General features: G+C 43.7%; 2 protein-coding genes and 1 pseudogene across 3 annotated transcripts; 2 read left to right on the top strand and 1 right to left on the bottom strand.

Moving 5' to 3' along the window:
- The first annotated feature begins 456 nt into the window (after window positions 1–456).
- LOC125518369 (TOM1-like protein 9) lies at window positions 457–8,347 on the top strand. Its single transcript, XM_048683239.2, has 10 exons — window positions 457–716; window positions 2,130–2,208; window positions 2,856–2,954; window positions 3,037–3,150; window positions 3,339–3,502; window positions 4,044–4,125; window positions 4,403–4,488; window positions 6,261–6,440; window positions 6,617–7,113; window positions 7,522–8,347. The coding sequence occupies exons 1-10, from the start codon at window positions 613–615 to the stop codon at window positions 8,160–8,162; spliced, it is 2,046 nt and encodes a 681-aa protein (XP_048539196.2). The 5' UTR covers window positions 457–612; the 3' UTR covers window positions 8,163–8,347.
- Window positions 8,348–16,234: 7,887 nt separating this feature from the next.
- On the top strand, window positions 16,235–18,850 carry LOC147960191 (uncharacterized; annotated as a pseudogene). The gene is made up of 4 exons (XR_015610038.1): window positions 16,235–16,684; window positions 16,855–17,111; window positions 17,220–17,349; window positions 17,801–18,850. The product of XR_015610038.1 is annotated as an uncharacterized LOC147960191 (transcript).
- Window positions 18,851–19,426: 576 nt separating this feature from the next.
- On the bottom strand, window positions 19,427–21,173 carry LOC147960190 (uncharacterized). The gene is made up of 2 exons (XM_087531500.1): window positions 20,104–21,173; window positions 19,427–20,024 (listed from the first exon to the last, which is right to left on the bottom strand). Exons 1-2 carry the CDS (start codon window positions 21,139–21,141, stop codon window positions 19,638–19,640), a joined length of 1,425 nt encoding a protein of 474 aa, XP_087387626.1. The 5' UTR covers window positions 21,142–21,173; the 3' UTR covers window positions 19,427–19,637.
- Window positions 21,174–23,031: the final 1,858 nt, after the last annotated feature.

Genomic DNA, 23,031 nt, shown 5'->3' with positions numbered 1-23,031 from the left:
GAGGCTACTGGATCGTGATGATCCAGCCTGGCGGATTCGAGCGCCCTTTGCGCCAACGCAATGGATTCACATCGGACATATCCCCATGTTGGTCGGGAGCAATCCTCCCGGGAGTGACGGAGGGCAATGCGGCGCTGCTCCCCATGCCAAAGAAGGCCGGAGATCGCCAGACGGAGCTTTGGTGGCAGAGTGGACTAAAGGGGAGTGGTTAGGATTTGGTCCGAGAAGCGGACGAGAATGGATATATGTGGGCCCGATCGTGCCCGGTCGACTCCGGTTATAGATACTCTAGGTATGTTCCAAATTACTCCTACTAGTTTAGAAAAAAAAAGTACCACTACTAGTATGTTCCAAGTTTACAAGTCCAAAAAATCTCGTGAGAAAATAATAAGGCTGACAATGTACTGGCCGAACCAGATCAAAATCAAATTCCGATTCCCAATAGGGAATTTAATTAAAGAGAGAGAATTTTTCTTCCTTTCGTCGTCCGACCGACGGGACATAGAGGGGCCAAGCAAACGCGAAGATACGGAAACAGCGAGGCTCGCCGACTAGGGTTTGCGCCGCTCCTCTCTCCCGTCCCCGTCGACGACGACCAGGCGCCCCGCCTCGATGCCGCAGTCCGTCCTGGTCGATCGCGCGACCAGCGAGTCGCTCATCGGGCCCGACTGGTCCCTCAATCTCGAGATCTGCGACATCCTCAACCACGACCCCTCGTGAGCCCTTCTTCGCCCTCCCCTTTGCTATCCACATGTTTGTCTTGATCGTTAACGGCGTCGTCGGAGTGGAGTGGTGCTCGTGGTCGTGGCGAGGGGCACCGTGCTTAATTGGGACGGGGTCTGGTCTGTCCCGCTGCTATTCTGTGGCAGTCTCCCCATGATTTTGTAGGATGGAGGTCGGGGTGACGCTTGTGGTAAACATGGGGTGATGGCTCGGACTGGAATGATTGATCGATCCTTGTTGTCCTGCGAAATTCAACTGAGGTTCAATCTATTTTTGTGGTACAAAGTAGACATGGAGTGCATGCGATTTTTTTCACTAATCACTATTCACTAATATAAGTAAAGAAACTGAAATTAAGGAATCCATGCCCTGTCCTGGTCAATTAAATCTACAGTTGAGATGCCAGTTTAGTGTGAATTTTGTTTGGAGATGCAATACACCCGAGTTATCTGCACTCCTGGCTCGCGTGCTGGTGCCAGAAGATCTCCCATCTTCTTGCCACAGGATAGCATATACCATGCCTAGACAAGCAATGACGAAGATTGGGGTCGTGATGGGAAAATGTGACATGGTCAGCTCTTTCCAATCATCACTATACCAATGTTATAGCTGATATATTGTCCTGTGACCTGTAAAAGTGAATATGAACAAGCTGTTCAGTAGCAGCTAGTAATGGTACTGGAAAAGGATAAGAAAACTAGCATGGAGTGGTACAAACAAATATTCGATAACCGGGATTTTAGTGGAGCCCATGCCCGCGAATTTTGAGGACTCCTTGTTACTTTTTGACTTCGTATAAACGATGAATGTAGGGCCCGTTTGGTTTACAGCCTAAGGTTGCCACGCCTAACCTTAGTCATGCCACAACATCTTAGGCATGTGTTTGGTTTGTTGCCACACTTTTCTAGCAACATGGTCCACATGTCATAGGCTCAAATTTTTGCCAAATCTTGCCACACTTGTGGTGGCCATTTTGTTAGCCACACTTTGCCTAAGCTTAGTTGTGGCAAAGTTAGTCATGAACCAAACAGGCCTGTAATAATCTTGACCTGTTGAGCTGTTCATGAAGCTTGTGCAGTAAGTGCATGTTCCATCAAAATAGATAATCACCAGGTACGAGTAGTATTGATGTTTCGAAGCCATAGGGGCTTTGAAGAAACCACGAGGATTTTGGTCTGAGGCTTAAATCCCTCCATCCCAAAATAAGTGTCTCAACTTTGTACTAACTCTAGTACAAAGTTGTACTAAAGTTGAGACACTTATTTTGGGACGGAGGGAGTATTAGACAGTCTCGGACCAAATGTTATTTTAGCTCGTGCGCTAGTTATTTGCTATATTATTGCATGGTATGCTGTATTTAACATTTTCACTACTAGTATATTCTCTCATACTTTATTTGCACGTAGGCAAGCTAAAGATGTAGTCAAGTCTATCAAGAAGCGGATTGGACACAAGAACTCAAAGATCCAGCTCCTTGCACTAACAGTAAGCATCATTTTGTGCACCCGTATCTTTATCTCCATGATAATGCAAAGTTCTGTACATCTTTCAGTATTACTTGCATATGAAGTGATTAGTGACTATATATTTGGTGCGTCATGTTATGGCTTGGTGGTAATTTCGGAATGATAAGTTGGCTAGAAGCTAAACTAGGATGAAACTAGCGTGATGAGCTACTGATTGCTTGTTCGAAAGTTGATGGTAGCCATAATAATGTGAAGCGGAGAATCTCATGTAATGATCAATGATTGACAGTTAGCCAGAGCCAAAAAGACATTGAAGAGGCTCCAGTCAGCACTTCAACATCATTGTATGGTAAATGATTCATGGTTGAATAGCATCTTAAAGATGGGTTGATGGTGAATACAAGTTTGTTTGGATTGCGGATATTAGGAGTGGTGTGACAGATTCACAAGAATTTATGAGGGAGAACATAATAGGCTATGTAACGTAGCCTTGTCACTTGTTAGTTTCCTTAACCTATGCTGAGCAGTATCTTGTATCTCTGTATATCTGCTGTGCATAGTGCTAGTTGGAAGTCATACTTTGTGGTTTATTTGTTCTGTAATCTAATTTCAAGTAAGCTAAGCAAGCCTGTACTGAAGTACTTCATTTTATTTCCCCCTTTTTAGCTGCTGGAGACGCTGATTAAAAATTGTGGAGATTTTGTTCACATGCATGTTGCTGAGAGAGATATACTCCATGAAATGGTGAAGATTGTTAAGAAAAAGGTCTGCCTGCAAATTAGTGTTCTGTCTCACAATATAATATTAAGAACAAGATTTCAGTTTTGATTTCCCTTTTGTTTTGTAGCCTGATTATCATGTAAAAGAGAAGATACTCATTTTGATTGACACCTGGCAAGAAGCTTTTGGAGGTGCTCGTGCAAGATATCCACAATATTATGCGGCATATCAAGAACTGCTGGTATTATTCACTTTAAGTATGCTGACATTTGGTTCATCTTCCTTTACTAGATCAGATTAAATCAGTTGTACAATTTTTTTGAGCATTTCTTAAGCCAACATTCAGTGCTCTAGTGTACATCATACATTTGCTCTTTGATATATGAAACTTCCTTCAACTTATCATAATGTCGCACTCTGATATACCAGCGTGCTGGAGCCGTATTTCCTCAAAGGTCAGAGAGTTCTGTGCCAATCTATACTCCACCACAAACTCAACCTCTACAGAACTACCCTCCTCCTGCTTTACGTAATACTGATTATCGGCAAGAGGCACCCGAATCATCTTCAGTGCCAGAAGTATCTACACTAAGGTACATTATCTTCAAGAACCTAGTGACCATGCAGGCACGGATAAATGATGCTCAGAAACTAATGTGAACTATGTCCATTATCTTGTGCGCATTTAATTATGACAGAATTGATTGCTGACATACTGCTAATCCCTTGCCCATTAATATACTATGCAACTTGCCTCCAAAATTTATGTAATTGATATGATGACAGTATGTGTACATTATTATTTCCGATAAGATCATTTTCTAGAGAAGTGTTAAGGCATAACCTAACCAGAACCCTAAGATATTACTATGTATGTATTAATTTAAGATGAGGCACAAATATATGAGACCTTAAATACTGAAATGCTTCCTCTTTCCAGAGCTTGAATGTGTGCCTTTTACTGTACAGTAATTTTCTAGTTATATCCGCTATTTGGATCTGTAATTGCTTTTAGTTTCCTTTCCAATTCTGTAACCACAGTGTCATCATCACTATGGTTAGCAGTGTACTACTTTGAAGCCTTCAAGTTCCCTTTTATAATAATGTTTCAAATTTGCAAAACTTTTTCTCCAGTGTGACAGAAATTCAGAATGCAAGTGGCATCATGGATGTTCTCTCAGAGATGTTAAATGCTATCGATCCTGGTAACAGAGAGGTATTTCACTGCTCATTGCCTACTCACATGCTGTAACAATATGTGGTTCATAAAATGATCCAACGACCAGTTTTGTTGCGGAAAGTTAATGCAGGAAAAAATAACACCATCCTACATGGCTGTGTTGAATTTTCTTAAAGTTGGATATGTATACTGCCATGTTTCAGAGTCTAAAAATTCTTAACACCGGACTCTATAAACCATAGTATTTCTAGTTATATGATTTAGATGTCAGGTCAGTATATTGCTTAACTGTAAATCTGTAATGAACATGCAGGGTCTAAGGCAGGAGGTCATTGTGGACCTTGTGGACCAATGTCGTTCTTACAAGCAGAGAGTGGTTCAGCTCGTTAACACGACCTCGTAAGTTTCTTCTGTGGTGTCCGGCTATTTAAGCAGCATATGAATGGAATCGGGTAGTGGAAATGTAGGATATGCATTTTTCTGACCTAATTAATAGTTGTGATAACCCACTAACTGCCTCTGCTACCAAATTCATTTTGATGTCCTCTTGATAAAACTGAGGGAAAGAAGGACGCACAATGCTGTGAATACCTATGCCAAATGCTATCCAATTATACACCTTTGAAGTTTCTTCACAAAATTTCTGGAATCTCTCAAGTTCTCTATTCTTCTTTGCTAAATAGAAGTTAGAACACCATGTACAAGGACCTTTGGCCAACTACTACTAACACACGCAGCTCAATATACAACACCACCACCCCTCAAGATGGGACTTCAAGGTTGTTCCCTTATAAATCCGCTCTTTGGTGAGAAAATATATATCACCGTCCAGTCATGAACTGGATTATTTGCAATATTCATCGTTGTTGTTGCCACACAAAAGCTTCAACTGCCATTTGGCCACCAGCCTGAACTCTGGTAGAAGACCCCTCATCCATAATATCTTGAAACACACTGGCATGACTCCATATTCTGCTCTGGAGGTAGATCAGGACACCACCAAGATAGTGAGTAACCTCGAACAAAGACACACAATACTGATGTTGATCTCCTATCTGGCCCAATCAGCATCAAAATAGCAAGCGATGTCCAGGTGATAATTTCTTCCTTCCCCTTTGAGTGATCCAAGCCCCACATACTCTTCTTCTCAAGGACTGCCAACTCTTCCAACATAGCCTGATACAACTAGGAATCTGCTTTGCTGTTCTCCAATCAGTTGGGACTACTATAGACTTAGTAAAGCGATGAAAGCTTTGTACTCTGGTGACAGTGATTCATATGACACATAGTCGGCTACATCATTCTCAAAGCCATATCTGGAACCCTAGCCACTGTCCTTGTACTGTGGCTCATCACTCTCGCCACACTGACCACTGCAAGCTCACTTCCCCAGGAACTCTTTCCAGCTGCTGATCCATGTGCAGCTGGCGTCAGCAGACAAATCACTGCCTGGAGTTTGGTTGACAAGGCTGCTGCATTCAACTGGAGTCACCGCTTTCCTATTGGACTCTCTTGGTCCTAACTTGTACCGTGGCGGCGAGACACATGCCTCCTCGGTTGGTTCAAGTGCCGCTGGCACAGTGAGCTCTGATACTCTTCTCCGCTACTACTAACACACAGTGCTCAATATACGCCAGTTTTGATGCAATAATTTAAATAAGCTTGCATTCACTCCCTAAGTACTCCTAAAACTGCTATTTATTCTAATTAATTCCTGAATATATTATTGGTGTGTTCAGATCAGTAATATATAGAGAAATTGTGGTGGTAGTACCACCAATCCACCATTTGTCTAATTAAACAGAAATACACAACAGAAAGAAAATGTATTAGCTAGTTCAGCCCTGTAGGTAGTCATATTACTAGTTTACTATATACATCTTTTATGCGGGGATACTATATGCATACTTCAGTTATGTTCTAGTCCAAAATTTATGTCTGATACTGTATTACTGTGTTATGTTTGAGATACATCCATTTATGTACATGACTGTATTATTTGCTGAAAATTGGGCGACTGAACTCATGTTTGCTGGTTGCTTTTTCTGTAATTAGATTTCACAATGTGGCTTTGTATTACTGATTGAATTTCTGTAGAGTCTGTTGTGTTCGTATGAGTACGTATTATGATATGGTTCTCTTAACTATTTCCATGCATTAAATTGTCACAGCGATGAAGAGCTGCTAAGCCAGGGCCTTTCATTGAATGATGATTTGCAGCGTGTTCTAGCAAAACATGATGCAATTGCTGCAGGCATAGCTGTTCGGGTAGAAAAGCCAAAACCACCACAGGCCCCTGCGAATAGTTCCCCACCAGCAAAGCCAGAGGGGCCAAAAGAGCCAACTCAAAGGTTGTGTTATCTTATACCAAACATCCTGTTTTAATCAACTCATGTTACTCTCTTGAAATGATGCATGCGTAATGCGGGTTCAGAACTCTCGAAACAGTATTGGAATAATTAAAATAGTAGAGTACTGCATTATGCTCTGACTGACTTCTTCATTATATATCATCTGAACTTGTCAGGTCTTCTGAAGCTGCCGGTAAGGTTTCTCCATTTGAGCAATTAGCACTTCCTGCTCCTCCATCATCCAGCACCTCAAAGCCCCCTGGAGAAGCATCTGTTGGCCCTAGTATTGACCTACTCAGTGGAGATGATTATTTCAAGCCAGAACCTGTGAATTCCCAAGCCCTTGTTCCTGTTGGCAATTCCCCTGCAGCTTCTGCTTCAGGCCACAATACCTTAGATCTTGTAGACATGTTTTCGCAAAGCGATGCTAGCAATAACAATCACAACCCTGTTATATCGTCCCCAATATTGAACTCAAATCCTAATCTCTCGGCACCACAAGCATATCCTGCTCCACAGCATCCTGTTCCACCACAGCTGTCTTCATTTTCCAATGGGTTGACTTCCAATACAATCCCAACTTATGGTCAAGGTTCTGACCTGAACTCAGCAAGTTCGTGGAATGGGCAGCTTGCTCAAGGAATGAATCAACCACAGCAGGCACCAAATTATGGTAAATAACACTATCTTCTATAGTTACAATATGACCTTCTAATATGTTATTTAGTACTCCCTCTGTCCCACAATATGTTATTACAACCAGTACGTGAGTATATCGGTTGTAATAACATCTTATATTATGGGATGGAGGGAGCAGTATATATGTTTGGTATCTACTCCATCCGTATCAAAATATAAGACATTTTTGACACCATGGCTGTAAAAAACGTCTTATATTTTGATACAGAGGGAGTAGTTCTTACTAGATTTGTTTTGTAAATGCTATTTATGCACTACAAGATTTTTGAGAGAGTAGTGTAGACTCTTGTTTTTGTTTGTCCGCCGAATATTTCTGTAGCTTTGCCTCTGTTTACGGCATGTACAAGGTTGTCCTCAGCTGTAGGCACTTTGTGATTGACAGGTCAAGATGATCAAAGCAGCGACCTCCCACCACCACCCTGGGAAACTCAGCCTGCAGAAAGCGATCAGTTCCAAGGTGGTCAACCTGACAGGTTGGCAATGCCACCAGGACAATTTGGAGGCGTTCCACCCCAATCTGTTCAAGTTGGTCAGCCTGGGCAAGTTTCACTGTCGCAACCATTGCTGACTGGGCAACCAGGCAGGATGCAGTTTCCACCAGGATATGTGGAGCAGCCTGGGGCTCAACATCCGCAATCAATGCCAAACACGCAATATGGGGGCATGTATCCTTCAATGCAAGGCAACCAAGCAGGCGGCATGTATCCCCAACAGATGGCAGGAGATATCTACCAACAACAGATGTATGGTGGGCAGATGGCGACCGGCTATGGCTACGGTCAGCAGCCTGGAGGCTACTATGTCCCAAATGCTGGTTATGGGTATCCCAGTGCGAACGAGCTTTCTCAGAGAATGAACGGACTTGCCATGCAAAACAACGGCTTGTATGGCACACCCGCGTCTTCTTCCCTTCAGCAAGCTAATAGGCCAGCAAGACCCGAAGATTCACTCTTTGGTGATCTGGTCAGCATTGCCAAAACAAAGCCCAGCAAAACTGCAGCTAATAAGGCTGGTGGCTTGTAAAGATGAATGGAATCCTTGTTAGTACCATTTCTGTCACAGCGATAGCTTCTGCTCATAGTACATAAGTTCTTTGGAAAGTCCCCCTATTGGGGAGTAGTAGGCGAGTTATAGATTTTGAAATTCATAGCAAGTGTGGTTCAGTATAATTCTATTTTGTTTACTCGGAAGCAATTATATTTTGTTCACTTGTTGCAAGCGCAGAGTTCGGAAGCAATTATATTTTGTTCACTTGTTGCAAAAACGCAGAGTTCTCCTGAATCATCAGAAGTTCTTTTGTACATACAGTTGGCTTCTTTTGTGTACCTTCTTTTGGTCTTTGGCAGCATTTGTGGAGTAATTATTGTGTTTGTGATGCAAGATGAGTAGCTTACAGTTGTGGAATTATGCTAACTGTGGGTACTTGGTAAGCTGGCCAAAAGGCCTTCAACTGTTAGTAGTTCAGTCTTCAGTACTAGTGCTCATTCTCTGACGATTGAGTTGCCCAGCCTAGACATATATTAATGGGCTCATCCAATTTTGTATTTCGTAACCGATTACAACAGAGGTTTGGCATTGGAGGAAAGCCCCAGAGAGCATTGGTTTCTCATGGCTGGAACTTTACAAATTTGAGTGTAGATGTTCCTATGTTAAGTTTGGAGCCTTCGGCTTACGACATTTAAGTTGTGATTTTTATTACAAAAACATGTTTTGACATTAGTTTCCCAGTCTCACATGTTTCGACACTCTGTTGTTCCTTGGGTCTACCAGTTAGCTCTGTTGAGCTGCCTTTTCCCTAAAAGAAGTTGCCACCAAACTTCCAAGTATTAAGCATTATGGTTGACTTTGCATCGAGGAAATTTGATGATGAAGCCACTTTATGCAGCAAGGTTCCATGAGTTAGGCATAAACTCAATATCATCAATTCTGTACACATGGGCTCGACTAGGGTAAATGCTTGGCTGCTCTAGGCGGAAGTACACGCAGGACAAGAATTTCTCAGGTTCAGGTCATCGCGGTGAGGTGGAGGATGCCCAAATTTGCTTTATTTATTCTTTTGTTCAGAAGCCGCAAATCAGATGATAACATTTGAAACAAGTGATCTCTAGTGGTGAAAGAAACCTTAGCAATGGTTGTCCCAGGCAGTGATCTGAGAAGGTGTATGATCACCACGTACTAACTGTAGCCATCTTATGACATTCATTAAATTTACTTGTCTAAGGTATATTTTCATTTCCGTCGCGAGAGCTGCGACTTGGTTGTGCGACCCTTGTTTGTATCAGGTTGTTAAACTGTACTCGTTTCAGAGCTGTTTTCTATATAAGTTGTAGTTTCTATCTTAGAGTTACGTTGTGTTACCTGTTGTTCCACACACACACGTATGTTGCATGTATGGATGTAACATGCACGTTGTGTGCAGGGGCTTAAAATCTTTGTTGTGTTACCTGTTGTTCCACACACACATATGTATGTTGCATGTAGGGATATAACATGCACGTGGTGTATAGAGGCTTCAAATCTTTGTTGTATTACCTGTTGTTCCACACACACACGCGCGCACACACACATGTTGCATGTATGGATATAACATGCACCTTGTGTGCAGGGGCTCAAAATCTTTCTTGTGTTACCTGTTGTTCCACACACTACATGTATGAATATAACATGCACGTTGTGTGTAGAGGCTTAAAATCTTTGATATGCATTGTTAGTGGAACGCCAGATTTGCATATCTCTAATCCCGAGCCCTGGCAAAGGGAGTGTTGGCTTCCTCTAGAGTGGGGTTGGGTCAATGCAACACAGATGGCACCGACTCGAAGACTAGAGGATGTGGTGTATGCGGGGCAGATCATCATGGCAGGTTCTAGGTTGGGACATGTTGATTTTTCCCGAACACCACGGACCTGGAACATGCATAGACAGTGCCACGGTGCTTAGCAAGCTCATTAACAAGTAAAGATACTTTATCCATCTTCAGACAATTAGTTGAGGAAGTTAAATGACTTCTTCAATTCTAAGATGGATTTCTTCACTACTGGAGTATTAAACAAGCGAGTTCCGATGGCGTACATTACTCCAATGACGTTGTATCAATTAAAGCAGCATAATTAGCATTCCACAAAATAAACATGGTATCAATCAATCGAATCACCAATTAGCATTCCAAATAATAAACATGGTATCAACAATCAAATCACCGTAATTAGCATTCCAAAAAATAAACACCATATCAATCAATCAAAGCACTGTAATTAAAATGTTCTTGATCTGTAGGCTTTACTTCTAAAATTTTGAGGCAAGTATAAAAAGATATCTCAATTATGCATCATTGTTTTTCTCCCCTTCATTTTTTAATACTTTTTTCTATATTGTGCACAACGCTAGCATCATGCACTTATCGATTTATATACCTTTGCGAGTAATACATTTTTGTTGTTTTCAGCTCATTTCTTAGTGACTCATGGCATTTGAATTTTGCATTTTTATGTTGTAGGAAACTTATGCATAAATCCGAACAATGATCAAGAGGAACATAAAGGGGATAGCTGAATAAATGAAGTGTTGATATATTGATATTCACCGCCACTATTCACTACTACATTGCACGTACATAATTGGTAGTAGGGTTAAATAGGTGAGTTGAACAATGTTTGGCTAAGAAGAAGGGGTATATGGGACCGATCTTTCTAAAAGTCCCCCACCCCCCAAAAAACACCCACATCCATACACATTGCTGATTGTATTTCGAAAGCTGTAAGCTCCGAGTTAGCCCATGAACTTGAATAAAGATGCATAAAATTCAACTCATTTTTATTATTTCTGGTGTTCGTTGTACTGCCATGATTGAGAATGAATAGACTGGGAGTCTTCTCGCAAAAAAAAAGATACACAAAATTCAAGTCATTTTTGAAGAAAAAAAATCCAAGTTCTTGGATCAATTAAATTTTCATTGGTTCTCGGTTGGCTGTGGTTTCGTGTTAGTATTCATGCAGGGGAGCTTGCCGGAATATGTTCCGTTGAGATTCTTTTTACGCTACACTCGCGTTCTTTCTCTGAGTTGTGAATTCCTTTTATTTTCTCGAATATGCAGAAGTGTGCATATATCATACGGAGTAGTATAGTATTAGAAGGAAGCGGGGAAGACACCCGTCAACCACCGAGTTGTGAATCCTCATGGACTCCCTGTCCGAGTAGTACACTGCGTTTAATCAACAATCTAGTCTGTTCTCTTAGTAATATTCTTCTGTAAATATACGACAGAAGAAAAAACATTTTTTTTACAATGGCAGATTAAAACCATTCAGCTGTGCATAAGGGCGAGCGCTTGCGATGTCCACGTCGGCAAGCTGTCCTGTTCAGTCGCGCGCACGCGTATTGGCTTCGTTCTCGGATACGGCCGCCCCCTCTCTGTCTCCTCACCTTTCATCTTCCTCTCCTCGCACACGCAACCTTTGCCTCCTCTCCTCTCCCTTTCCTCTTCCCCTTCTTCTCCTCGACACGAAAGCAAGCTTGGCGATTGGGATTCAAGCGCCAGCGCTCCAAATCCGGCGGAGGGGTGGCGCGCGCCGGCGGCGGCGATTTCGATTTGTGGTAATCCTCACTGCTGGAGGCGGCTGCCCGATCCAGCCACCGGTGAACAAACTCCCGACCATCCCTCCTTGCCCGCGTCTCTAGCCCGTACTCGTTTTCGCCACCATCCTCGACGCGTCTGGCGTAGGAGGCTGGGGGTGGTCGTGGTGGCGGCACAGATCCGAGGAAGGAGCGAGTGGGAGGAGAAGGCAGCGGTGGAGGTTTTGATCTATCGACATGGGAGGCGGAGCGATCTGGACGAGATGACTGGTGCAGGTTTCCTCACCATGCTGCGACCAGCACCTACGCAGGTGATTGGTGTTGTTGTCCTTTTCGACAGCGGCAGCGGACGGCGCTGGGCGGCAAGCCCATCAGTGCCCGTGTGCCCCGACCGGTGCGGACTGCTTGCGTAGGGCCACAACAGCTGCTTGCTCAAGCCTGCGTGTGGACTGCCCGGTAAGCTCTATGAATCCACTCTGAATCTGTTTGTTCTTGCAATCTTGCTCCATCCAGTTTGGGGCTCGCTATGCAGGGTCGCGTCCAACCCACTGCCAGTGAAATTTATTCTTCTGAATTGATGTGTTGCAGTGATCGGCTGCCCCGCTGCCTAAAATATACGTGCCCTTAAGGCTTGGTGTCCATGGGGATAGAAAACTGAGTTGATTTCAAGTGGTACCTGAACGTCTACACAAGATTTGACTAAAACTTCCTCCTACTAGATTTCACAAGAGAGCCTTCTATTCTCCTTTTTAGAACTGAATATATTTGATGTGCCGTTCAATAGCAATGTAGATACACTGACTCTGCTTTTTCACTATCAAACAGTCCCAACAATAGGACTCTCTGCAAAATCAATTCTGGTGTCTTGTACTCTTGTTTAATTGTTTTATTTGATGCGAGGTAATATTTTATTTTAGTGTTTAGCATGTTTTGCCTTTTCATTTTTGTTTGACGAAAGATGTTTTTCTTTCTGAAGAAAATATTATTTCGTAAATAGAACAATAGTCACCATACAAGATCTTCCACCAAAACGAAATTTGTGTGTGTGCAGCTAAGATTGATTTCCAGCTCATCTCCATGGGTTCCCCGAGGTGAGCGCGATGCTGAGGAGAGATGGCGTCGAGGACGACATCCGAGGACATCATCACGCTCATGGCTTCGCCGCCATCGTCATCGAGTTTTTTGGTACGCACGTGCTACCGTCCGATCACCCTTCCCCTCCACCACTCTCTTGTGTTTGATCGAGTGATTCGGTGGCAGGTTTCACAGCAAACAGGTGTGCGATGGGCCGGCAACCAGTGGCGCCATCTCGATCCCCGACACTAGATAATAGCGTGGCTAATGGCCTGCACGCGGTGCGCCTGTCTGTGCCCGTGCGCTCAGGCCGGTGCGGACTGCGACTACGCGTAGGGCCGGTGCGGACTGCGACTACGCGTAGGGCCGCCGCAGCTGCTTGCTCAAGGCGGCGTGCGGACTGCCTGGTAAGCTCCATCAATCCACTCCGAATCTCCTTGTTTTGCAGTCTTGCTCTATCTAGGTTGGGGCCTTGTACAACACTGCTTCAAATATATGTGCCCTTAAGGCATAGTGTTCATGGGGATAAAAAAACTATGTTGGGTTTCAAGTGGTACCTGAACGTCTATACCTTGAATAAAGTTTCCCTTAAGATTCCACAAGAGAGTCTTCTATTCTCATTTTAGAACAGAATATATTTGATATATTGTTCAATACCAATGTGGACACATGGACAATGCTTTTTCACTATCAAACTATGGTGTAATCTTTATTTTGTTTCGTCCCACATGAATGAAACGGCTCGCTACTTATTTCCTTTGTTTATTACCACATGCATGTTAAGCACACCAACCATTCACCAAAAAAAAGCACACCAACCATTAGACATGTATTTCCATTACTAATAGTAAGATCCAAAAGAATAATATCTGCACTCAGTTATTCAGTGAATTGCTCTGCGATTAAATTGTGCCTCACCAACATTTCTATGAGTATACTATTTATACGCCCATACACAGAGTAATTGCTATTTATTTTTTAATTTATTACCACATTCCTGCTAACGAGTACCAACTTTCAAAAGCACAAATACATGAACTATTTGATTTCATTGTCGCTGAGTTGGAAAGATTTGTTGAGACGGAAGGAGATGATGTCCACTTGCCTGTGGGCAGGCATAGGGAACTGGGTTTCACCTTTCCTTTCGTACTACACCAAACCTTGATATCGTTAGGCACCCTCGTTAAGTGGAAAAAGGGATTTTGCATCAATGGAATGGTAAAAATCAAATGATCGCAGTACATACTTGGCTGACAGAATGATATACTAATAACAGTAAATTTAGGATTCTTTTAGTATCCAAAAAATGGTGGTTCTTATCCTTTCTTGTCACTTCACGTGTCATTGATTTATTCTCCCATTGTCCAGAGAAACACTGACTTTGTTATCCAATACCAGTGGTTATGCTCTTGGGTCAATATTCAGGATAATCACCATTTATTTAGCAACTACACCTACAATAATGTCATCCGGTGGAATCACGTGTTGTTGCTAATCAGGTCTTCTCCTTGCTTTCTTTTGCGGAAACTCTGTATTGACAACACTGCCTTACATTTGGCAGTCTGTGATTAGTGCCTATGTTAATCCATGAGCAATTTTCTAAGATCAGTCTTGCTGTTTTTTTATGAAAACCATTGGGGGCATGTGAGATCTCTTGGAGCATTTTTTGTATCATTCTTACTGTGTGAGTATTTAATCTTCTGGTCTGTTGCTTTTTAATAGATGATGGACATTTAAGGCATGCTGAGATAATTTCTCTTTGTATTGTTCTAGCCCGTGAGTGTATCTAACGTTGTAGTTTATTGCTTCTAAGTTTTTGACTGGTTGTTTTGACGATGTCTTCGACCTATGTGTCCAGATTAAATTTCAGCCCCTCACAACGCAGTTAGTATTTGCAGGATCTAAGACGACACATATCCCACTTCTGCCCGTCATGCTAATTTGGGTGCTTTTTTGGAGGTGTGGGATTGGGCAGTGGTGAGCTTGGCTCTCATATCATTTTTCTCGTCTACATTTATCTTGATGTATGCAAGAATTTTTTATCTTAGTGATATCAATCTATTACTATGTCCATGCAGCTATAGCTCTGTTATTTTCCTTATCTATGTGGTTTCTTTGTACTATTTCATAGGTGAGTTAACTATCTTGCTGAAAGGGCAGTAAGTCAGTGACAGTTTCTCGCAGTTTCCTTCTCTACATTAGGAGTTTCAGTTCTGCAATCGTTTCTCTCTGTTTTCATAAAGTTGTGTATTTTCTAAATATATGATTGCTGGTTTCAGCAATATATCATGTCTCTACCACAACCCAGCATGCAAGGGCTTATCTATATGTCTTTTATTTGTTGCATCATAAACATCATCTATGTTTAGTTGGCACATATTATGCTGGTACCTTCAACGACGTGGTATATCTCCTACCCCATCAGCTCTTTCCTATAAGGATCCCAAAACATGGATCAGTGGTATGCAGCTGAAGGAGTTACTCCCAGATCAGCTGTTGAAGGAAAACCATACATTATTGTTACGCATTTCACCTGTGTTCATGAATAGAAACTAAAATGTGCATATAATGTAGTCTTATAATTGTTTTCCTGCCATCTAGATTGTACCAAATATAGTAATAACCAAATATGCAATTTTGGGTAAGGTCTAAATGCTATTAGAAAATACTCCCTCTGTAAACTAATATAAGAGCGTTTAGATTACTAAAATAGTGACCTAAACGCTCTTATATTAGTTTACGGAGGGAGTAGAAATGGTATGATGCATACTATTTAAACTTATAAATGAAGTAGCAGATCTGCTTCATTTTCATTTATTTTCCTTCTCCAGTTCTGCCATTGTTCTGCACTTGTAGCCAGAAATTGATGATGTTACATGAAATAACCTTGAAATTTTTAGACTACCTGCTTCAATACAGAACTTCGGGTCAACGCTCGGATAGTTCTTTTATTTATGCAGGGAAAATTACAATGCATGTCAGTTTTTTTGTTGCCTGGAATTGTTTTGTTTTATGATGTGGATTTCTGTGTATTTTATCTCATCCAATATCAAACTCATATTGGTGAACATCTTATCTAAACTCGTCGTACTTCTCTTTCTTGCTTCAGGTTGGGAAGCAGTCAATGGGTGATTATCGAATGTGTCGGAACTTCCAAGCAAATGTCTCTCTGTGGCTAAAATAAATCTTATTTCCCCTCAAGTCACTAAACTGCAATGGGTAGTTGGTCGGTCGCTGTCAATTGAATGTGGGAATTGAAATGTCTTGCCGTTTTACAATTCTTGTTTTGCTTCACAATATTCTCTGTTAAATAGACCTGTTAGTATCTATGAAACTACTACGCTTGCTTTGCTTTATGAATGAACACTTGTCTCCTGCAGTTTTTACCGTGTCTTATATTCGAACCACTACGCTCATCTGGTCTGCCTCTTTTTTCTTTTGCTGAATTATACATGTTGTCATGCAAAGACATTAACAAATATGAAAGCTTCGAGAGTGCGCGCAATTTTGCCTCTCAAGAGGCGCCACCTGGTGGCGCCCCAGCCACTAGTAATTTTGCAAGTAGCGGCGGCTGGACGGACCTCCCAAGCGATCTCCTTGGCCGCATCTTGCAACTCCTTGAGCTCCTCGAAGCTCTCGCTGCCGCAGCCGTTTGCACTTCATGGTGCTCAGCCGCAGCGGCCGCCGGCGTCCCTCGTGGCCTCACGCCGTGGCTCATTAGCTGGAAACCCGACAACTGCCGGAGCAGCGAGTTCCGGAACCTCATCGGCACCCGCGAGACCCACAAGGTTAGCTTGCCCACCGGGCGGCGCAACCCCGAGTTGTGTGGAGCCTCGCATGGATGGCTCGTCGCGTCGGACGAGCTCTCCAAGAGTGAATTGCAAAAAACATTGACACTTCAGGCTGGTTTGCAGAAACCACACATATACAAAATTATGCCAAAAAGCATTAATTTTTTTCATAATTTTTTGCAAAAAACACTAGTTGCTCATTTGGAGCGTTTTAAGTGCGTTTATGACAGGGGGCCGCATCCGTTGACGTGGCATCACTGTTCACACGGCAACGCCGTTAGGCGGCGTTACACGCCGTCGGCGCACCGGTTCGAGCCGGGCGGGTCAAACACCCCGAAGCGGTGCAGGCCCACCCCCAGCCCTCACTCTCTCCTGTCCTTCTCCCTCTCTTTGCTCCCGCTCGTTCGCCGCTGCTGTCCCCTCCCACATCTCCGACCGCCGTCGCCGTCGCGTCGCCATGGTGTCCTGGTCTGATGACGACAGCAGCGAGAACTCTCACAAGTACGCCGACTCAGCTTCAGACGAGGGCATCATCAAGGTGAGTTGCTTGAGCTCAAGCTAGGGTTAGGGCTGCGATTTGGGGATTTTTCTGTTGAGCTTGATCTGAAGTTTTGTTGCCTTTCCTTTGCACCTCCAAATCCCTAAGACCATGGATGACTCCGATTTCGAGGGCACTAAACCTGATGCTTTGTGCAATGAACTCCCTGCCAGCAGAGAGGCGTGTTGCTTTCCAGGGCATCCATACTGGCAGGAGGTTCCTTGCTTGTGCTGTGAAGGTATATGCCAAATCTATGCTAATCTGGTCACTGTTTAGTGCTGATTTTATAGTTAGCAGATCTGGTGTGCTAGTTGCTCAGTGAGGTCATTGTTTATATGTGAGCATGTGCAGAGTATTGTTAGCAGATCTGGCATGTTAGTTAGGTTGCTAATTAGTTATGTATTTTTTGTGATAGTGGTGGGTTAGTGAGGTCATTGTTTATATGCCAGTATGTGCATAGGGTTGGGAGCACTGATTGAGACTTCTTACTTTATAGCATATGGATTAGTGAGCACTGTAATTGTTTAACTCATTGTGTCATATAGCTAGCTCATACCTGTTTGTTTAACTCATTCTGTTACTTTATACCTGTTTGTTACTTTATAGCATGTGGATTAGTGGGCACTTTACACCATTTGTTACTTTATAGCATTGTGTTACTTTATACCTGTTTAACACTAATATTATAGGAGGGAAGAAACCGTGGGCTAGTTGAATGGGTTGATCCATTTTGGCCAGCTACAATGGAGAATGCATTGACCAAGTTGTGGGATAAGTATGAAGAGTGCAGGAGGAGCAAGATTGAGGACAATATGGAAAGCTCATTTGCTGTTCACAATCTGACACAACAGAAGATCAAGCTGCAGGCAAGTTATGAGAGGTTGGTTGAAGATGTCAACGGTCTTTTGGATGCACAGGAGCAGAGGGCTCAGATGGAGAGAGGTAAGATGCAAAACAACCTTAAGAGAGCAAGCTGCAGGAGAAGTATGACATGCTCAAGAACCTGACAGTTGCTCAAGCCAATGTCATTAGGAACATGAAGTTGAAGCTTGCTGAAGAGAAGATTAAGTTGCAGGCCCACATTGATGAGCTTGAGAAGGTTGTGGAGCAGACCAAGCTAAAGCTGAATGGGATCAAGGCCATCTTAGATGAATGTGCAGTATAATGTAATATGCTGCTTATTAGTACCACCAGCATGGTTATGGGATGATGAGTACTATAATTATGGTTATGTAATGACTACTATTAGATGAATGATCTAGTAATATCTGAATTATGGTTATGTAATGTACCTATTCAGCATTAAGCAGTATCGTGTAATATGGTACTCATTAGTTATGATTATGTATGAATCTTCCAGTTATGCTGAATCTCATGATGTTGGTTGGTTTTGTCAATGCCGAGAGACCCTAGACTCACTTGCTAGTTTAGTCGACGCCGAGTGACCCTAGACTCACTTGGTTGGTTTTGTCGATGACGAGAGACCCTAGACTCACTTGCTAGTTTTGTCGACGCCGAGTGACCCTAGACTCACTTGGTTGGTTTTGTCGATGACGAGAGACCCTAGACTCACTTTGGTGGGTTTCTCGACGCCGATAGACCCTAGACTCACTTTGGTGGGTTTTTCGACGCAGAGTGACCCTAGACACACTTTGGTGGGTTTTTCGACACCGAGTGACCCTAGACTCACTTTGGTAGGTTTTTCGACGCCGAGTGACCCTAGACCCACTTTGGTGGGTTTTTCGACGCCGAGTGACCCTAGACTCACTTTGGTGGGTTTTCGACGCCGAGTGACCCTAGACTCACTTTGGTGGGTTTTTCGACGCCGATAGACCCTAGACCCATTTTGGTGGGTTTTTTGACGGCGAGTGACCCTAGACTCACTTTGGTGGGTTTTTCGACGCCGAGTGACCCTAGACCCACTTTGGTGGGTTTTTCCACGCCGAGTGACCCTAAACTCACTTTGGTGGGGTTTTCGATGCCGAGTGACCCTAGACTCACTTTGGTGGGTTTTTCGACGCCGAGTGACCTTAGACTCACTTTGGTGGGTTTTTCGACGCCGAGTGACCCTAGACTCACTTTGGTGGGTTTTTCGATGCCGAGTGACCCTAGACTCACTTTGATGGGTTTTTGACGCCGAGTGACCCTAGACTCACTTTGGTGGGTTTTTCGACGCCGAGTGACCCTAGAATCATAGCAAGCATCATCGGCACCAGAATCACCAGCATCACAACCAACAAACTCAGCATCTAGTCTATCCAAAGGCAACATATAACATAAACATCCAAGACAACCAACATTGCCAGGTTCTCACATCCATCCAAGCCAACATTTAAGATAAACATCCAAGTTCTCACAACCAACAATGGTTCAAAGCCAACATAGGCATCATATGTTCTGAAAGCCAACAAAGGCATAATCTAGTTGAAAGCCAACAATGACATCGTAGGTTCTGAAAGCCAACAAAGGCATAATCTAGTTCACAGCCAACACAAAGCCATCACATGCCAACAAAGACAAAGGCATCTAGTTCCCAGAAGCATAGAAGTACTCTTTCAACTTGTATGAAGAAGTCCTTTTTCTTCCACTCTGTCTTGGAGCTTGAAAAGTTGACATGTTTCCTGCAGTAGAGGTAGAGGCTATGCCAGCATTGGTAGCTTTCTTCCTGGGAGACCTCCTTGGAGGAGTAGCAGGTGTAGTGGCAGCAGGTGTAGCTTTCTTCCCAGGAGACCTCCTTGGAGGAGCAACATGTGTAGTGGCAGCAGGTGTAGGAGCAGCAGTTGATGGAGATGGCCTCTTCCTTGGTGGTGCAACAGCTGTAGGTGCAGTAGTAGATGAAGATGGCCTCTTCCTTGGTGGTGCAGCAGCTGTAGATGCATTTGTTGTTGAAGTACAAGCCTGTGACCTGTTTGGCTGCATTTCAAAAACAGTTAAGGCTTGTGAGTTACAATGGAGACAAAATAAAGAGAATTGAGATGCTACTATAACCAACTTGATGCTGGTTCATTCTCATAGCAAGAGCTGGCTTGAGGGGCTTGGAGCAAACATTGTATCTATGCCCTACAAGTTTGCAGTTGCTGCAAGTAATAGATGCCATCCTAGATGTATCTCTTGGTGCTGGCTTCTCAAATTGGTTTTTCCTCCTCTTTGTTTGTTGCTTCCCAACCTTGTCTTTGAATACTGGAGGCTCTATGTCCTGAGTTCTTGTCCTTGGCCACAGGTTTGGACCAGGCACAGGAAATATGATATGTGCAAATGCTTTTTTATACATTTTCTTTTTGAAGAAATCAGCAACAAAGTCCTCTGGCTGCAACTTAGCTTTCACTATTGCAAAAACTGCATGATGGCAAGGCATAGAAGTCATATCCCATTTCCTACATCCACATGTTCTGTCCAGCAAGTTCACTGAGTAGGTGTTTTCTCCACTAGTCACTTGGTAGATGTTAGGACCAGCCATCAAAGTCTGGCACCACCTTGAGTTGTACTTTGTCTCCTCTAACATTTTAGCATAGGTAGGGAAAATCTCCCAATTTGCTGTCTCTGTCTTTGTTCTATTCTTGTTAAATTTGACCATCAATTTTGTCCTAATTCCTTCTATCATGGTCACTATTGGCTTGCCTCTAACATCTAATATCATTTTATTAAACACCTCACTACTGTTGTTCACTACTAGGTCAGTTTTGCAATTAAAATCCATAGCATGCCTAGCCCAAGTATGAACAGGTATTTTGTGAAGCCATGTCCAAGCAGCATTACACTCTCTTTTCAAAGCATTCATTGCATCAAGGTGTTCATTCTCAGTATAAGAGTAGCTAGCTGCATCCATGTGTTTCTTTAATTCATCACCTCTAAAACCGGCAGTTTGGAAATTCTGATAGATATGTCTAAGGCAGAATCTTTGTGGACAATTGGGGAAAACATGGTTTATTGCATTTAAAAACCCCTGTTTGAAACAATGGGAAATAAAGCTAAGCATTGGTCCTATAAACAATGAAATAATGAAGCTATAGCAATGTGCATATGAAACCATGAAACCTAGTGCAATATTGTATGAGAAGAGAAGTTTACCTTCTGCCTATCAGAGATGATGGTATAATAACCAAACTTCCCACTTTCTCCACCAAGTGCATATTTAAGCTTGTTAAGAACCAGGTCCAGCTGTCTTTGTCCTCTTTGTCAACAACTCCAAATGCTATAGGGTAGATATTATTGTTCCCATCCCTTCCTGTTGCAGCAAGGATCTGTTGACCTATTGAGAGCTTGATAAAACAACCATCTTGTGACGCCCGGATAATTAGGCTACAGTGAACCTTTGCTAATGATGCCACGTCACCTCGATTACTATTGCTAATCTTGCGTTAGTTCGAAACCGATTCAAATTCAAATTCAAAATAAAGCAAACAATAAAAGTTTCAAACATTTAAAACTAAAGTGTTCAAAAATGTGGCAAATAATTCATAGTCAATATTGGTCGAGGAGCCAACTTTTTGCAAAAGTATTTAAGGGTCCTAAAATAAGTAAAACAATGGTAAAATAATTAATTAAATGCCTTTTTAAGAATTGTAAAAATGTAAACTATTTTGATTGTGTACCAAACACTTTGTGTCAGTAGGGTAAACTAAAGCATTAATTTAGGGACTAGGCTTATGTTTTATAAAACTAAAAATAAAACAGAAAAGAAAAAAAATAAGAAAAGTAAAAGAAAACAAAACACAAAAAAAGGGAAAGAGGAGACCCCCCTGGCCAACTGGGCCGAACGGCCCAGCTGGCCGCCGAACCAACCGGCCCAGGCCGGCCCCCCTCACTCCCTTAATTACCTCTACCGCGTGACCTAACCGAACCCCTTCCCCCCACGATCCCCACAACCCCCCCGTCTGGATCGGGATCGCGCCCCGGCGCGCCCGGACCCTGCCGCCTCGTCACAACGTCCCGTCACCGGCGTCGCCTCCTCGTCTCCTCCCCACGCCGGACCTCCTCGACCTCCTCCCCGACAGCCTCCCCAAGCCACGCTGCGCCCCGTCGCCGCTCGTCGTCTCTGGTGCCACCTCGCCGACGCCGCCCCACCGCCTCTTCCTCGCCGGACCTCCCCAAGCCCCGCTGCCAGTCCCCTACACCGCTGGTGAGGCCACGGCCTCCTCTTCTCATCCCTCCCCGTTGCATGCCGCCGACCCGCGTTGCCACGGCTCGCCTCGCCGCCGCGCATACGCGCCCCGGCCACTACCGTGGTCGCCCGCCGTGGCCAGCTCTTGCTGCTGTCGTGCGCTGGCCTCGCCCCGCTCCGGCGTCGTCCTTGCGCTGCCCCGCGCCCGCCGTTCCCGCACGCGCCCTCGTCCACGCGCTGCCCGACCACCGCGCTCCGCAGCCGCTCTCGCGCTCGGCTGCACCACTGCGTGCGCGCGCACACCCGCAGCCACACGCCACTGCGCAGCCCCCTGCATCCCGCTGCGCGTGCTCGCCCACCCGGCCGCGCCTCCAGCTACGGCGCTCCCACCGCCGCACCGCCCCTGGCCTTCTCCCCGCTCACCCATGCGCCTCCTTGGCCCTGGCTCGCTGGCGCCGCTCGCCAAGCCCCGCCCCGCCCGAACGGCCTCTGCCCTGTTAACCCGCGTCGTTAACCCGTTTTGGCCCAGTGCCAATGACACATGGGGCCCAGCCCCAGAACGTTAAAAAAAGGAATTAAAAAGTTAATAATTAATTAATTAACTAAATTAATTAACTTAATTAAACATAATTAGATTAACCTAATCACTAATTAACCTAATTAAATTACAGTTAGCTAAACAGTCCTTGACAGGTGGGACCCACCTGTCAGGTTGACCGGTCAACGGTCAGAGTTGACCGCTGACATCATGCTGACATCATGCTGGCGTCATAATTGTATTTCCTAAATTAATTAATTCTGTTAGTCCTAAAAATGATT

Source organism: Triticum urartu, chromosome 7A (assembly GCF_056163025.1).
Source record: "Triticum urartu cultivar PI428250 chromosome 7A, HENAU_Tu73, whole genome shotgun sequence".
In the NCBI taxonomy this organism is placed as follows: domain Eukaryota; kingdom Viridiplantae; phylum Streptophyta; class Magnoliopsida; order Poales; family Poaceae; genus Triticum; species Triticum urartu.
Note: the sequence above shows the minus strand (reverse complement) of the source record. Positions and strands in the feature narration are given on the sequence as shown.